This window comes from Leptinotarsa decemlineata, unplaced genomic scaffold, assembly GCF_025532065.1.
Source record: "Leptinotarsa decemlineata unplaced genomic scaffold, Ldec_3_MD MMD2_tig00003736_RagTag_RagTag, whole genome shotgun sequence".
In the NCBI taxonomy this organism is placed as follows: Eukaryota; Metazoa; Arthropoda; class Insecta; order Coleoptera; family Chrysomelidae; genus Leptinotarsa; species Leptinotarsa decemlineata.
In genome coordinates this window covers 432,151-450,675 of record NW_027412593.1, presented here as the reverse complement: position 1 = coordinate 450,675, position 18,525 = coordinate 432,151, and the positions used below count along the sequence as shown (strand labels likewise).

Below are 18,525 nucleotides of genomic sequence, written 5' to 3'. Positions count from 1 at the left end.
ACTGATTAAAAATGGCGCTTATTTCGATTAGAGTAGACTCATAAAAACGGACAAAATTTAAATTGAAGCTTGAAACCAAACAGTTGTCGTACTACAGTAGGGATAAACTACGATGTCTAACAGGCCTCCTTACAGGTCACTGTCGTCTGAATTATAATATGCAGAGACTCGGACTGTCGGAAGACAGTGTGTGTCGTCTCTGTTTGGAAAATGATGAAACAGCAGAGCATATACTTTGTGCCTGCCCCGCCGGGGACCGAATCAGGTTTTCAGAGTTTGGTAGAACCACATGTGACCTGAAAGGTCACTCACCGTATGAACTAATCGGCTTCGTCAAGAAGCTGGGTTTATTTGGTCGAGTATGAATAGGTGTGAGCCACAATAAACCTTTGCGGGTTGCAGTGGAGAGTCGAATAGGCCCACTCACCTTTGACCTAACCTATCCTAAATTTAAATTGGAGATTTTTGAGAATTTTGAATTTTGAAACTAACATTAGTACTATAAAGAATGGAGTTAAAATTGAAAGCATCAAAATTTCAGTTGGACATTATTTATTAACTTTTTCAGGGTACAACTAAATGAAGCATCATATGACACTACAATTTTGGGTTTTCTGCACCAACGTACATTGTATATTGTCTCTTGTGTCTGTTTACAAAATATAAAAGAGTAAAAATGTCATTTGATCAGCTCAGCACAAAACCCTCAGTTGAAATAAAAACATCATTTCACAATATATTCATGAATCTATAAATTAAAAACAGGAATATTCGTTTTGCACAGAGCTGCTCATATAATTGTACTGATTCCTTATATCTCTCATCAGTTCTTTATTTCGTATGCCACTCAACAGACAAACTATTTTGAAAATTAGTTTGAAAATTCCTTTCAAAATAAGTTATCACTTCCAAGAAATTTTCTAGATGGCGAGTACATTTTCAAATCTTTGTTTCATAAATATCTTGTATTGTGGGTGCACACATTCACTGTCTAGTACCTATTCAATTTTCAGTCTTTTCACGGTTATTGAATGCGGCCCACAGATTTTCCAGATTGATGTATCATAATTGAAAAAACTGACTTGATAAGACTCATAATTGCAACTACCAAATTTCACAGAATAAAGAAATAAAATTCATTGTTAAATTAACCAAAACAGAAACGTCAAAAACATCAATATATAATTTTTAAATATCCAATCAAGAATTTTATAATGTACAAGAAAATTAATATTTCGAAATAAAATCTTCAAATAATATTCATGTCTCTCAACTACCTACACTCCTACACCGTAGGTTCTGGTAATCACCTGCTTGAAAACAACTAATTTCCCGGCTAATACCACCTCTGTGAGGTATCTTGCATAAATTTCTGACAGATATAATTCAATACCCAGCGTGATATTAGCCGGGGAAGTATTTGTTTTCCGGCAGCCATTAACCAAAACCTACGTTGTAGGTAATAGTGAGATATGAATATTTCGAAATTTTATTTCAAAATATTTATTTTCTAGTATGTATGTATCTCTCCTCAACAATTAATAATGATTCAGATATGTTCAAGGGTTTTTGTACTGGCAAAATATTTGCTTATACTTTTGATAGCAATGTCATTTATAGAATACAATGGCACATTCACATTGAACAGGAGAAAAATGAGTATTATTGAACAGTGATGAAGAAACAAGATTCAAATTTGAACACCACATCACAAGTTAATTTAAAAAAACAGTATAGGCATATTTCCACCTTTAGCTTAACTGCTTACCTTGTTACTGAAATTGTTTATAAAAAAGTTTGTGAAATCGCTGCTGAAGTTTTTGTTACACAAAATTTTCGTTATGATTTCTATGAACAATAACATCCATGAGTTCGAAATTAGTGATCAACAGTGGTCGTAGAATAAAAGTGTTATTCTATAAAAAAATTACAACTACATTTTGGATCGGAATTTTCACTTGTTAATGCCAATCTAGAATACCCCAATTCTAGTAAAATATACCAATTCAATCAACAATAATTAAAGCAAAACCAATCAATGACCCCAAATTTGATTCGGGGTGCATTCGTAAACAAATACAATGTTCATACTCCAACAAAACAACTAAAAATATATCTCAACAAATTTCACTAGCAATATTTTAGTCTCCAATTTACATAAAAGTTTTTTTACACTGAGCATATATACTGCGGATTTAGATTGCGCACACTTATCGTTGCTGCGTCATAGGCTGTGGAGAACAACGAGACTGCTGAGACGATATGCCAATATTTATGGACGGGCTGGTTGCATTTCCTGTAGACATCTTGGAGAAGGCGATAAGTGCATCAGGAAAGTTTGGAGGAGTTGCTGGTGTGTTACACGGTGTCATGATCTGTAACACAACATATTATAGTAATAATCTTAATTTCCCTTTTATGAAAACATAAGTACAGTCAAAATATGAGAAAACTATTACTAAAGATGAAACTACAATTAAAAACACAATACGTCACTAAACTTTATGTTAACCAATCTTTCAATCTAGGTCTTTTACAGCATGTTCAAAAACTTCCAATATTATTCATGATATTAACTACAATTTTTTAAGGCATTGACTTTATTTCCTATACCCATTTCACTAGACTAGATGGTAGTTTCCTCAGTTGGACTAGTACAACAGTTGGGCTAGTTCGACTGAGGGAGCTACCATGAAGTGAAATGCGTACTGAAATAAAGTCTCCCAGTAAACACAGGACATCAATTGGATATTCAAATAAGGTCCATTATTGATACCTATGGACATAGAAACGATGTCCATTATATGACAACGTGAAAATGGACATGAAAAGAACATACATAATATGCCGTTCAACATATGGACATCATTCTATGAAGATGATATGGACTTCAAACGGATATCCATAAGAGGTACCGTTAAAACGGCAAGGCCATCTAACAAAATATAAGGAGAAGAGAAAAAAAGAGAAGAAGAGTTTCCCTCGATAACCATAGTTTTTTTTTCATTTATTGAGGTGAATCTATTATTTGATTTTTGATTCAATAAAATCGGAAAGTGAAGTTTCAATAATCAATTTGAAACATTGGCTGCACTTCAATATTTTCTGAATGTTCATAACAGATTTTATATTAATGAAATCAAATTCACCCATTCCGTCCAGAAAATAAAATGCATGAATTACGTGAAAAGTACTCTTATTTGTTATTCTCTCGAAAAATCATCAATGAATATAGTACCCACACCTGATTTATTTATTAGGAAATTAAAATATCTATTGAAAACACTTTCCCAACACCAGAACAAAAATTACGGTCTCTCGATGCGCGTTTCGCTAATAAAGTTAGCGTCCTCAGGAGATCATTATGACTGGCGTTGGGAAAGTGTTTTCGATAGATTCATTTTGTGTCCATTACAATTCTTGTGGTCCATTTATCGTCCGTTTATGATGCATTATATGTATGTCCAAAATATGTCCACTTTTGATAAATAATGGATGTGCATATTTTGGTGACCTATGGATATCCATGGGTTGTCCATTAGACGTCCTTCGTCCATCAATGGACGTCTAATGGATATCCTTGATGTACGTTTTGGATATCCAATGAATGTCTGTGTGTTTATTGAATAATATTCTGACAATTTGTAATTATTACGATGACTAGTGTTATTGATTTCACCAAATAACGGATCAGTGAATTCAAAGGCGTTTTCTGGCGCTCATGTATTCAAAACGTATTCGTCTGTGATTCAAATACATTCATTCTGGCGTTGACATCACATCAACTATGATTTGAAACGTATTCACGATGATTCAAAACTAGCGTGAGGTTGGTTTTGAAACAGAATTCGACGTTTTGTTACGTCAGTTGTCAGTTTCTGCTTTATTTTGATCGTTATAGTTTATAAAGTGCTGAATTTTTTTTTATCAAATATGTTGTAAGGATAAAGCTGCAAAATTATTACTTGCACAAATCCGATTCTAAGTGAGGTTAGAGAAAATTGAAAAGTTAGTTTTTATTATTGACTTTGACAATTTGACATCTGACACAAATTGAATCACTCCATTCTGGCGAATCTTATTATTAATTACGTAAATACGAATCGTTTTTGAATACACGCACAAATGCGATTAAACGTCAGAAAATACCTCAAATCTTCCTATATGATCCCAATTCATGAAAGTGGAAACAATAAATTCACCTCATAATTTTCGCCTATATCTACAATGCCTACACCCTTGACAAAATTATCGAGAGCTGGTCCAAAAAAAGTCATTGAGAAACTCAATCTTTGTCATTTGAGGACATATGAGATGTTGGATCTCAAATGCGTTGTGTTCCGCTCCGTTTCTCAACAATTTACCATGCAGTGAAAGCAGTGAAAGGGCGAATTTCGTCGGCGGCCGATGTAGAAGCTTGACTTTGCAACTGACCGCCTTCGAGAGCCTCGTTTATCTTCTATATTCTAGGATTGAGTTCTCTGTCTATCCCATAGATGGCGTCTAAGATGACTTCTTCGTAAGGGAAGATGTCGTCGCCCTTGTTTACTCAGGCTTGTTCTTTAATGACAATTGAGTTCAGTTGTGGTTTAACCTAGCACCACTGATAGCGAGTTAAAGCAGCGCTGTCTGATGTATCACAAATGCGTTATGTTAGGTCTATGTTTTTCAGCCATTTTCACTAAAATAATGAAAGTTGAGTGAGTCGAGCAAGTCGGACGAGGTAGCGTTTTTCGGTCTAATTAAGGCCGAAATCTGCTAGACAAACTTGAATTATTTTGTGGAGGTTTAGGTTGTAATTGGAGAATCATAGTCAGTTTGTAAACATTGACCACTATTTACGAATGGAACTACTAAAAGCGGTGTGCCTAAAGGTTCGGTATTAGGACCTATATTTTTTTATACATCAAAGATATTTCAAATATACATCTGGGTAGTTCACGTTGTTTACAGATAAAACCCTATATTTTGGCACAACATAGATGACATAACAGATATACTTGCAATAATAAGAAGCTGATTATACAAGAATCTACTTGTATCCGATATCCACCTTCAAAGTCTTTAAGTAGGTACACAACTGATTTTCATGATTATAATTATTGAAATGTGAAAATTATTTTATATTCATTATCCATGTAATTAGACCTTCGGTCTGTTTGGATACAAATAAATAAATTCAATCTTTCTACCTACACCTATACCTTCTATCTTTCTCACTACAACCCAATTATGAGAATTCGTTATCTGGGCTGTAGACATTAACAAGACATTTTATCCTTCCTTAATAAGCATTAACTTGTTACAATACAAAATAAATATCAAATAATACAAACCTGTCCAAAATGGGCCGAAGCACCTGATGGACACACTGGTAGAGCTGCTTCTTGAAAGAATATACTTAGGGCTGTCTGAAAAATGATAATTATTGTCAAAACAATATTCGTTGTCTGAATGCCTGCTTCATAGTCAATAAAAACTTTTGCCTCCCTGATTGGATATAGAAAAAAAGTATCGTGGGCAAGTAGAGCCCTGCCTAATATTGGAAAGATCACGTATTTATTTGTGTTTCTACATATATTTACTAAAAAAATGGTGAATGAGAATTATTATTGATGTAGATGTGAGGCAATATGCTTTAGGTAATCATAATTGAGCAGGTACGAGATGTAGAGGTTCAGGTAATTTCTTACAGGTAGTCTCAATTGTGGATACCTGTAGTATATAAATATTAATCACTTGAAGAAGCTAATGTTCAGCGAAACATGTTATGATATATTTTTTCAATAAAGTTTGTGGAGATCAAATCGTTTAGGTGTAGTTTGTGAAAAAAAAAGTTCCATCGTTTTCAACCTACCTATACAGTGCGCATCATAAGTGTTACCACCCCTATCTATAAACCTGCCAGGAATCTATGCGACTGTATTTCAAGCGGAAATTTACGCTATTGAATTGTGTGCTGAGAGATTGGAAGAATCCAACCTCATACACAAGTCAATAAAAATATTCTCGGACAATCAAGGGGCGTTGGAAGCTCTTGGTTCCCACTGAGCAACATCTAAATTGGTAGCAAATTGCTAAATATGACTCTCCTCGATAGGAAGACTCAACAGATTGTCTCTGGTCTGGATTCCTGGTCTTACTGGCTTGGAAGACAATGAAGCTGCTGACTCCCTTGCGAAAGAGGTTGCTGCAAGCAGCTTCATCGGACCAGAACCTGTCATTGGCATTACTTTAGGCTTTGCCGAACAAAGATTGAACACCTGGATGTCAAGACGATTTATGGACTCCTGACAGAATCTTCCAGGATTGGCTCACTCCAAGGCGTTTATTCACCCTTCGAAGCTTGATACCAAACAGTTGTTGGGCTACAGTAGGGATGAACTATGATATCCAACAGGCCATCTAACAGGTCACTATCATTTGATTCATCATATGCAGAGACTCGGACTGTCGGAAGACAGTGTGTGTTGCCTCTGTTTGGGAATTGATGAAACAGCAGAGCATATACTTTGTACATGTCCTGCTGGAGACCAAATCAAGTTTTTAGAGTTTGGCAGAACCGTACTCTTACCATCTGACCTGAAAGACCACTCGCCATACAAACTAATTGGCTTCGTCGAGAAGCTGGGTTTAATTGGTCGAGTGTGAATAGGTGTGAGCCACAATAAACCCTTGCGGAATGCGGCGGAGGGGCGAACAGACCCACTCACTTTGGACCTAACCTAATCTAATCCCCACCTATAACTCGTTACTGGCGTTAGGAAAATCGCACGTCGATTTTTCATTTCTACAGTGTATATTTTCGTGTGAGTAGTTCACCTCTAATTTCATCTCTTACTGGAGGGGAGCAACCCTGTCGAAAAATTAAATAGCATGGAGTGGTGAGTGGTAGCTCATTTGAAAGAGGGTTTTTTTTTTATATTCAACCAATCAACGAATTACACGACGAATAGGAAGGCAACTAAACTAACACTAACTTTTTCTATTATTACAGTAAATGTTCAAAATGTTCCCCGTTGACCTCTTGGCACAAATAGAGTATATTTTTAGTTTCAGTCCTGACTGTTTGCAAAGTATCGCGAGTAATTGTTGCACACACTTCCGTAATCCGCACACGTAACTCCTGAAAAGAGTGACACTGACTCTCGTAGACTTTAGATTTTAGGTAACTCCATAGAAAGAAATCTAAAGAAATTAGATCTGGTGATCTGAAAGACCATTCCTCAGAACATTTGCGCCCGATCCATCGTCCTGCATAAACGGTATTCAAATAAGTCTTCACAGCAATTGCAAAATGAGGAGAAGCTCCATTTCGTTGCAGAATAATGTCCAAATTCGTTTAAATTATTTTCGACAGTTGCCACAATCAGTGGATCTATCACTGTTTCCAGCATTTCCAAACAGAGGGGCTCCAGTCAGATTTTCCTCAATCAATAACGGAACTATAATGTGGTTAACCAGTATTCCTGCTCAAACATTCACTTTTTGGGAAAACTGGGTATGAGTTTCGCTAAAAAGTCGAGGATTTTCATCGGACCAGTACCTCAAATTTTTTCTATGCACGTGACCCTTTAAAAAAAGTAGCCTCATCACTGAAACAAATGTGTTTAATAGCTGGGATTTTGCAAAATATTGTTAGAGACAATTTCACAATATTCTAGATGGCGGTCTGATTCATCGTTCGTCAGTTCATGCACCATTTTTATTTTGTAGTGATGAAATTTATTTTTTTTAGAACTCTCAATACCGTAATCTGCGAAACCTCACAATTCAAGGCACCAATTATAATCCATGAAGACGGATTATTCACAAACTCGCTTTTAATGTTTATCTTCCCCTGTAGTTGATCTAAGAGAACGTGTTTCATTTTGCACACTGCCGTTCTCATAATATTTTTCCACCAGCTGTTTGAAATAATGTCTGTCTATAGGGCGACCTGGAAAACGTTTATTGAACATTCATACAGCCTCATGATAATTGATAAGCCTCACCAAAAATAACAATCGCTTCGCATATCTCATTTAACGCACGTGGTGTTTGAAGATGAATAGCAAGCACAACCAACACCTAGAATACACTGACTCGCACTATCCGAGATATCAGGTTCTTGTATTGACCATTTATCCCCAAACATCCAAAAACACCTACAAAAACGTGCAGTTGCTATCTATGCAAATGACAAATACATCTATCTCACTTGACGTCTGAACCAAAACCGATATACAGGACCGAATTTTCAATTCTACGCGGTATTGCGCTACGTTAATTGTCGTTATTCTTGAACAATAATAACTATTGAATTAATTTAAATTCCTTGGCACGGTTGAACAGAGAATAAAACCCCCTATCGAATGAGCTATCACTCACCACCCCATGCTATTTAAATTTTTCTAAAGAATTGCTCCCATCCAGTTAAGGATGAAGTTAGGGGTGAACTGTACATACTCAAATGTACATTGTAGAAATCAAAAAACGAATTCTTTTTTTTTATAGATTCAAAAATGAACATCAAATGAAGCTCGTTTAAACAAATTCTATGAACACTTGTATATAATATGAAAATACTGCAATTATGATATTCATTAGAAGATTACTACTCAAGTGACCAAATTCTGAAAAGAAATAAGATAAACTGGAGTTAACGAAGTTGAACATTTTTGGATTTGAAGAAATTTACAGATTTATGACCAAATTGTCTAAAGAATTTCTAAAATATAAGCTGGCACTGAACTGCAGTTGTCTTTTATCTCGAACGATCATTACAACGTTTCGTCGACACAAGTGGTCGTCATCTTCAGGGCAGGGGTACACACACCCAACAAATCAGAGAAACGGCGAATATTGCTCGAATAAGTTGGTAAAACCACTACAGGTTGGTCGAGAATTGTTTTTTTTTATTTATAATTCAGGAGCTCAAACACACTCAAGTAGATGAAATCAATTAGTTTGAAACATATAAATATAATTAGGTTTGGGAAAGAAAGTTGTTGGCTTTCTACTACTCCAGCTTGATACAAAAAAAATGTGGGAATCTTTCAAAGATAGAGTAGTAGAAAGATATAAAAAATATAACCTCAATATAAAATTAGGTTGTTTTAAATGTTTTGTCAGTTTTTATGAGTCTACTTCAAACTGTATCTCAGTGAATACCTATTCATTTGATCGAAATTAGGGCCATTTGAATCAGTGCCCTTTTGTCAACGTATCACAGGTGGATTAATTCATGCAGCATAAAAATTGTGTGCTAGGGATTCGATGAAGTCGACGAAGGCAGTTTTTACCTGGTCTGCCGGTGAGAGTTATCGAAGTACTTGAAAAGATGATAGTCGATTGGTGAGAGGTCTGGAGAGTATGGTGGGTGAAGCAGAACTTCATCGCGTAATTCGTTTAATATTCGGACGGTGATTTTTGAAACGTGCGAACATGCGTTGTCGTGGAGCAGGATCAGACCTCTTCTGTTGCCCAGTGCCGACTGATGCTGACATAATTTTTAGCAAATTTCGTCGATTTTTTTTATTTATTATAATGAAATATTATTATAATAAATAAAAAAATTTTCACGGCACTTTTTTATATTTACCTGTTTTTATAATTTTTTCTGCTTCAGAAAAAAAATATAACGTTGGTCAATATTTGTTTATAACAAATTGTTAAACTAATAAACAATAAAATAATTTTTTAAAAAATTTGTCGTCAAACTATTTACAAGTGTAAATTATGATTTTTAAAAGCAAAATTATTTCTTAACTAATTATAACTAATATAATAACCTTTTCCTATTTCTAGCAATAAAAAAATTGGAGCGCTAGGTTATGGGGGACAGTTTGAAGTGTTTTTTAGTACTTCCAATATACAGGGCGACTCAAAAAGCTTCCAGAAAGTTATTTTATGGAACACCCAGTCATTTCTTCGTCTTCGTTGCGTTAGAACTTAATATTGTGATTTTTTCAGTGGTTGTAGTAATAAAGACGTTCATTATTATTATTATTATCATTAATTTTCACCACGATATCGATGGTATCCCACTTAAATAACTAAAAAAATATTCTTACTAAACACAACTGAAATTGTGAAGAATTTTTCAAAGCTGTGTTTAGGAATCGATATCAGCTGGTTGTTCTTGAATGCTGCATTTCATTCTAGGTGGCAGCAAATATATATTTTCGAGAGCAAATTGATTTTATAACAGTTATATTAGTGTTTTGGAATTGTAGTACGTATACCATACTATAAAATAGTTGGAAAATTATCATTAAAGTGACAATATGGTAATGGAAATAAAATAGTGTTTGAAAGCATTCTAATACAATAATTTTATTAAAGCTACAATAACAATTATGAAATAAGCTTGAAATAGTTTTATAACTATCATGAAAATCTCGCAGAAAAGTGCTATAAAACTGGTACATAACAATTTAGTTTTATTGGAAAATAGTATTGAAAATACTATTTTCAATGTAGTGAAATTTGTTAGTGGTTTCAGCTGTCTAAGTAAAAATAAGGCACTCGATAGCTTACTTTTCAAACTTGAAATGTGGCTTGACCAATTTAGCCTATTGTCCAGAGTAAAACCCAATAATTTGACACACTGGAATTCAGGTAATGGCAGAGCCATAGAAACAATCATGTTTTGTGATTTTTCCTTATTCATCATGAGTTTGTTGACACTGAACCAGTGCTCCGCTTTTTCTTGTATTTCCATAGACTTATCAACAAGAGCTGAATAATTCATAGAAGAGTATATCAAGGATGTATCGTCAGCAAATAGAACACTGTGACGTGGCTTCATATAGTTGTAAAAATCATTGATGTAAATAACGAACAAAAGCGGGTCCAAAACCGATCCCTGCGGTACACCTAGGTCAATCGGCCCAGCTCAGAAAATGTTTCGTTATAAAAAACTCTCTGGAAACGATTATTCAGGTAAACTTCAATCAAACCCAAAGGAGTACCTCTTACACCATAATAACATATCCTCGTACGCATTATTCTTTTTATCTCTGTCAGAATACTCGCTCGATTTGACTTTCCAGAGACATGGAATGTTTCTGTACATTTCAATTAATTGTTTACTGCATTGCCTCAAATCACTCATTTTATATACAATGAATACGCACACTACTGATATTCAAAATCTACTTCGTGACTAACGGTCTGCCTACCACATACGAGCCGACTTGAACGATTCCGTTCTAAACCGTTGTGAAAAATCAGATCAAAACAGATAATTTGGAACGCCGGTAATCACGACGATTTTCTGCCACACACCAACCGCAATACCCGAACAGTTTTGCACGTCGTGTAATCCTGTCGAAAAAGAACGACATTTGTGAGGGTCTTTTATATTAGTATATATTGTTAAGTCTCTTTGGGATCTTCAATAAATGGTACACTTGACAAAACAACTTTACTATTCAATTATTGAAAAATACAACCGTCCATTCACTTGAAAATTTGTAGTGGAAGATATGATATGAAATTTCTCACAATTTCGGTGATAGGTACGATTTTTTTTACTTTCACCCTATTTCCACCCCCTTGAACAGACTGGAAAGCTCAGTTCATCTCGACCAATTGATCATCAGAAATAAAATATCTCAATACATATTATGTGTGTACAACTACAAATTTTCAATATACGAATTTTCAAAATATTTCCACCCTATTTTCATCACTTTATACGACCTGGAGAACTAGAAAGTTCATTTATTTAACTAAGACAATCGATAGGCATATTTTATTGAAAGATGAAACACAGCTTTTATAACTCACACATTTATTGCACACCCTGTATATTGGTAGTTATTTTTGTAACATAGCTTTCATACTTCACCACTTTTATATGAGACATTTTCGCTATCTAAGATAGAAAAGTAGCTACCTATCATCCATCCATGCTTTGTTGATACACCCTGAAAAGTTCATCTATTCTGATCACACATTTAGTTCTACTCATTGAATCAATCGCTGCTATGAATGTTGGTTGGATCCCAACCGTGGGACGTTTTATGTTCATCGACTCGCACTAGGAATCTCACATTAAAATGAAAGACCTCGTTGTTAATCCTTCGCTTGCACCAGTTTCCTATTAGAATACATTTTTTTTCTCTAGTCTTGAATGAAAAGCAGAAAATTTAGGAACAGTATACAAAATTAGCCTGAAATTTGACAAAAACAAATGTAAACATCCAAGAGATCAGATGAAAATAATGCGCCAGTAACAATAAAGATGTTTTATACAACTAGTGCGCAGTGGATAAATTGATAAAAATTAACTTTTGTGATAAGTTGAAAAATTCAATTTGTAAGAAATATTAATATCTACATTTTGTTACTAATGCCGCTACTGTTATTGACTGAATATCTGGCATGTTTTTATTTTCACTCGATTGTGTTTGAAAATTTTTCGTGTGGAATTCACATATTTTCCCCCCTTCCCTCTACCGTGTATTTTCGTTGAAGCCTATCCTATGATATAAAAAAACATTTCATTAATCTGGCAGTAAATCAACATTGAAATCCTAACAGCTGATTTCATTCATTTTTACTGGTGTAGTACTAATTCTAAATGAAAATAGTGACAATCTCACTGAATCTGATAACCAAAGGGCATTGCCTAAAAAATCAATGACCTAAAGTCAAAACAATGTACAATGTTTACACAGTGGCACAACCCGACCTTGAAAGGCAATTTCAGTCAATACATGCGAACGACAAAGGAAACGGTGGGGTAGGGGAGGGTGTTTATAATACACATAACATCCGCCATCTTTCTTCTGGTCTGGAAGTGTTTGTTTACAAAATCAAAATATTTACCTCGAATTGCCAGTGAGTGGATTGAAGGATTTGTTTGGCTTGTTCACGAGCACAACCAGCTGCTAGAACGAATTGATTAATCATAACTTGTTCGCGTAGAGCATCCATTTTGAATGATTATAAAATTTAAAGATTAGCAGATAATCGCCACACCGGAACGACGTTTACTTTACTGTTGTCAGAGATTGTTGTTTTGTAAAACCTATGTTATGAGCTACGCGCAATTTGTGACGTTCTCCTCTGTTACTGCAGTCTCTCTTTCTCACTCACGGCAAGATGAACTTATGTATGACGTAAGTGTAGTACGCGAATTCGCCATTGAAATTAGATTGACCAGAAAGCAAAGACGCTACGTTGCCAAGGGCTCAAACTACCTATACCATCCAAAAAAATAGTTTTCACAAACATACTGAAAAGTCCGAAATCAACATTCAGTAATGTTGATTTTGGACAGTACTTCTTATATGAAGTTGAAGAAAAAACAAACGTTGAAATGGTAAGTTGAAAGTTATGATACACACAAAGGTGACGATTTTTCAAATGAGTCCACAAAATCAATTGTTCCTATAGATTCATCTATTGGTCCATTCAAAACGTTAGAGTTTTTTATTGGTTGAAGCAATCTATCAGAATTTTTTATTGAATTTAAGAACTCGCCTATCTCAATCATGGAACAAAAACTTATTCATCATATAATTTTTTTTAATATTGAAGCATTGATAGGACTTGGGTATATTTTACGAAAATAATACAGGCGACTACATGCCGGAAATAAATCTAAAAACTCATTATCAATCAGTTTTTAAATTTGAAATAAGCCTCTCAGTTTACAAGTAAAAACTCAAAACACAAATTTCACGATATTTTTTGCAATAACCTCACTTATTTACTTCAGAGAAGTACATACACTAGTTAGCGACTAAAGTAAATGTAACTATTGATTAAGGGTGCTATCTTCCGGTAACTTTTGAACAACTGCATCTGGTCTGTGGAGGGTAGAAGTAAGGAGAACTGTCCCTGTGTGTGAAAAAGTACCCGTTGAAATCTCAGAGGTTAAAATGTGCTGAATAAGGGTGGCACTACAATGGCAACACGGTAAATTTTAAAAAAGGCGCTAAAAGTTATCAAAAAAGGATAGGTAAATAAAAAAGGACGCAAGAACTCTCGTCTCCTAATGGCACATTTTGGCAGATGGCAAAAGTAATCAGTATTTTTCAAATTAATTCTCAAAGAAGATTTCCAATCTCCGGTGTCTGGAAATTTCTATAAGCAAAAAACCATTTCATGTGGCTTCAAAAATTGAAAAATAAATGACGTTAAACTTATAAAAGAGATCCAACAATTTTTAAGTTTTTTTCTACAAAGCAATTAAAAAAAAAATTCATTAAGGACTTTTTTAAACTTTATTATTATGAAAAATTGTAATAAATTATTATACATACTGTTGGCTGGAAGTACGACAGACTGAGGTGGATCATTATTTATATTTTTCAATTTTCGCCCACTTGGACAAGTTTTCACCACGCAAATTTTGACTATCATTGCCTATAATTTATTACAATGTATTATAACAGTAAACACTACAAAATCACAAAGAGTATTATTTAAAGCTGGTAAGAAAATTCAATCGATGTCTCCACGTTTCGCCTCAGCAATAATTTTAGGTTATATCGACGAAATTAGTTGGGACTACGTAAACATGTGAGATCTTCTATATTATACTGTCACTAACTACTCTATTCATTGAATATATTAAATTTCGTGACTTTAGCATACTTCAATCAGTTAACAACATAGAGTACACTGGTGTACACTTTGGTTAACAACTGCTTAATTCATTTCATATCATACCCTGTGCCTATGCTAACGCCATTTTTGAGTGTTTTTGAACTGTTATTTAATGCTGATAATTAGACACTTTTTCAAACTTCCTCCCATATGAGACGGTTCTCCTTACCTCTTCCCTCCATAATGCCCGTATTCGCCGTTTTCTCTGTAAAGCGAAGCTTGCGTAGCCCGCTTAAAACTCAAGCCAAGCTTAAATGTTTGCGGTATGCACCACAGAACAATAAACGTAACTTTCCCAAGCGCCAAAATAATTTAGCAACGTTGTACCTTTTCGGGGATATAATTAATGATTACGCGTCAATTCTCAAATTACAAGAACCGACTGTTAGGTGAATTTAATTAAAATTAGGGTTTCAATGATTTACCTTGTTGTCAAAGAGTATCCGAATCAGACAAAAGAACATACTTACCAGTGTATACAGGGTGTAACTGAATAAGTGTAAAACATTTAAGGAGATTCCTCGTCGAAAAAAAAATAGGATCTTTCATTCAAAGAAACTTCATTGGAGCATCCCTTATTAAGATACAGCCCCTTAAAGGGGGGTACATAAAATTTGTATAACAATTTTTTTCACAAGCACTGAAAAAGTTTCAATATTGAAATTAACCTGACGTTTTGTACTACCAAAAAGACATTTAGTTTTTACCCCATGGTTGTAAGAGGTGGAAAACACAACCCCTAAAATTTATGTCCAATGTAACTTTTTGTCTTATTATTTGTTTGCCATTTAAAAATTTATTTCCGATAGCCTGTTTCATTCTACACAAAAAATGTCTCTTGAGTTTTTTGCCCAAAATAAACCAGTTCGCAGCAAAAAATTATTTTACGAACAACTACAGGGATACATCGTCATAAATGCGAACTGGATTTATTGTTATTTTGTAGGTAGTACCTGCATTAAACGATTGAAGGGTAATAAACCAAACTAATTTATTAATAACAAAACACACAACATCTAGAAATCATAGTAAATGTTCAATATGTCTACCTTCAGACATTACGCATGCGTCTAGACGTCGGCGCATTGAGCCACGTATTCGCTCAAATATTCCTGGAGTCTCTCTGATTACCCTGCACGAATCGATGATGCGGTTTCTTAAGTCCTCTTCATCGCGAACAGGAGTACGATAAACTAAATGCTGTAAATGGCCCCAAATAGAGAAATCGAGAGGATTGAGATCCGGGGATCGAGCGGGCCAGTTCTGTGGTCCTCCTCGACCTATCCACTGATTTGCATATGTTTCAGTTAAATGCTGACGTGCTCCTTGACTAAAATGGGCGGAAGCCCCATCATGCATAAAAAACATAACCCTTCTGACGCCCAAAGGAACTTCCTCCAGCAGTATTGAAATCACTTCTCTTAAAAATTGAACATATATATGCCTCACCATTTAATCGAGGAGGTAGAAAATGAGGCCTAATTAAATCATCCCCAATAACTCCGAGCCACACGTTAATAGAAAACTGTTCTTGATGGTTAGTTTCGACAATAGCGTGAGGGTTTTCATCAGGTCTGTGAATTCGTCTGTGAATTCTATCGTCTTCAGAAAGTCACGATTTCTTCTAATCATTTCCAGCATCCAATTGCAAAATTCAAGACGGTTTGGAAAGTCTCGCGGTAACAGTGCCTGTACTCGTTGCAAATGGTAAGGGTGTAAGAGTTGTTACTTTAAAATTCGAAATACCGTCATATGATCAACAACTAGCTGGAAAGCAATCTTTCTAGTACTGGTAGTAGGTTGTTCTTCAATCAAATTAAGTACTGCTTCCTCAAGCTGTGGTGTTCGTACTTCTCGATGGCGACCACAATCCTGTGTTCTTTTGTCGAATGAACCGTATTCTCGTAATCGTTGATGAAGTCGAGCAAATATTCTATGTGAAGGATGCTGCCGTTGAGAATACATTTCAGCATATCTTCTAGAAGCTTCTAACCCATTCCCCTGCGACAGACCGTAAACGTAATGCATATCAGCCAATTTCTCATTTGTGTATGCCATTTTGATAACAAGTGAGTTATTAATGTAAGAAATTAAGAGCAGAACAACAACACACAATTAGTATTAATTCAATTTCGAAAATTCACAAACTGACAGCGTCATACCAATTTAATTGTCACTATCGCTAATAGCGACCTACTAGATTTTGTATTTTCGTTTCGTATTTTCGCATTTATGACGATGTATCTCTGTAGTTGTTCCTAAAATATTTTTTTTGCTGCGAACTGGTTTATTTTGGTCAAAAAACCCAAGAGACATTTTTTATTTAGAATGAAACAGGCTATCGGAAATAAATTTTTAAATGGTAAACAAATAATAAGACAAAAAGTTACATTGGAAATAAATTTTAGGGGTTGCGTTTTCCACCCCTTAAAACCATGGGGTAAACCAAATAAATTTCTGGCTAAGTGCCTTTTTGGTAGTACAAAACGTCAGGTTAATTTCAATATTGTAACTTTTTTAGTGCTTATGAAAAAAATTGTTATACAAATTTTATGTACCCCCTTTAAGGGGATGTATCTTGACAAGGGATGCTCCAATGAAATTTCCTCATATGAAAGATCCAATTTTTTTTTTCAATGAGGAATCACCTCCTTAAATGTTTTACACTTATTTAGTTACACCCTGTATATTACAAGCAAAATGAATGAAAAGGTAAGGGTTCCAAGCTTCACCTCAACGGAGAATTAATTTTTGCAATTCAATCATAGCTTCTGTATTGCAAAATAAGATATAACTGACTAATACGTATAGAGAGAGAAATGTTCTACTGAGGACTACCTGCATCTCGGCCGATGGCCAGCTTTGCTGAACAATTATAATACTATAAAACCACTTATAAATTTTCTATTTTACATGTGGTCAGTTATATCTTATGTGATTGTATTGAAAACAGTAAAAATAATTGAATGTTATTTTTACATTTCGTTTTCGAATTCTAAAGCATCTTCTATGAGCTCCAGCACATACAGTGTTGTCAGCTTGGTCAGTCCGAATCTTCTGTAAAAGCCCTGAATTCAACAGAAAATGTTTCATGACTTGATTCAACCAATAAAAACCCACTGCCGGTTTTGGGAATGGAACTCATTGATGCTTCAATATTTTGAGGCATTCTGTGTCTAAGTTCGAATAATGAATTTTCTAGTAGTGGCAGCAATGCTACAATGATGTTCTTGTGCTGTCATAACTTGATACTGAAAAATTTAAATTGCCAACGTTGAAATTCAATGCTAGCTTCTCAATGCTAAAAATAAAAATACCTTCATTTAATTTAAAAATAACTGAATTCGTTTTTATGAGTAAAATCATCTTCAACCTATAGTCAATGCATATCTAAACATAAGAGTAAGTAAGAGAGAAGTGTAAGAGAGAAGTTTTGTTGAGGTGGAGAATCGTAATTCAATATCGAATCCATCGCATCCCATTGACCTTATTAAGTGATGCGACCCCATGGTTGCCAACTGCGGTAAAATAATGACATTTGACAATTCGATATTTGCTGATAAATAAATAACCTCAGAGTAACAAAAAACACAATAGAGAGGGCTTTTCCATCCTTACATTGGAGGCACCATAACTTTGTTTGTTTACGGAAAGTAAGTTGGACCATAAAACAGTGGCGGTTGGTTTAGTTGATAATCGGAGGAATAGTATATATTTATAAAATGAATCATTTCAGGTGGAAATGTATTCTGTTCAAATAGTTCCTACACGAAATCTGATTTATTAATAATGATTATAGAAATGAGGCCAGTTTTTCTACCACCTACTAGATTTTCATTTATGTATGGCTTTATAATAAAGCGCGTGGTTAACTGGGTTGAAATTAAATTATTTCATATGAACTAATTCATAACAATG

The 18,525-nt window shown here is 34.7% G+C and overlaps 1 protein-coding gene across 4 annotated transcripts; it reads right to left on the bottom strand.

Moving 5' to 3' along the window:
* Nucleotides 1-535: 535 nt before the first annotated feature.
* LOC111513296 (UBA-like domain-containing protein 2-A) lies at nucleotides 536-13,037 on the bottom strand. 4 transcript variants are annotated; one of them, XM_074178229.1, is made up of 4 exons: nucleotides 7,995-8,149; nucleotides 7,751-7,939; nucleotides 5,337-5,411; nucleotides 536-2,375 (listed from the first exon to the last, which is right to left on the bottom strand). In XM_074178229.1, exons 2-4 carry the CDS (start codon nucleotides 7,889-7,891, stop codon nucleotides 2,211-2,213), a joined length of 381 nt encoding a protein of 126 aa, XP_074034330.1. In that variant the 5' UTR covers nucleotides 7,892-7,939; nucleotides 7,995-8,149; the 3' UTR covers nucleotides 536-2,210. The 4 variants fall into 4 exon arrangements, with proteins under 4 accessions (XP_074034330.1, XP_074034329.1, XP_023025263.1 ...); XM_074178228.1 differs by having other exon boundaries at nucleotides 7,751-7,927; nucleotides 7,995-8,134; XM_074178230.1 differs by having other exon boundaries at nucleotides 2,314-2,375; nucleotides 7,771-7,927; nucleotides 7,995-12,813.
* Between the last annotated feature and the right edge of the window lie 5,488 nt (nucleotides 13,038-18,525).

What these genes read in the sequence shown, in the direction of transcription:
- LOC111513296 (XM_074178228.1), bottom strand. Translation starts at nt 8,024, where the DNA reads ATGAGATATGCGAAGCGATTGTTATTTTTG. An exon ending in CGAAGCGATTGTTATTTTTG is followed by an intron (nt 7,928 to 7,994) that starts GTGAGGCTTATC and finishes GTCGCCCTATAG; the next exon opens with ACAGACATTATTTCAAACAG. An exon ending in GTGAGGTTTCGCAGATTACG is followed by an intron (nt 5,412 to 7,750) that starts GTATTGAGAGTT and finishes ATCATTTTTCAG; the next exon opens with ACAGCCCTAAGTATATTCTT.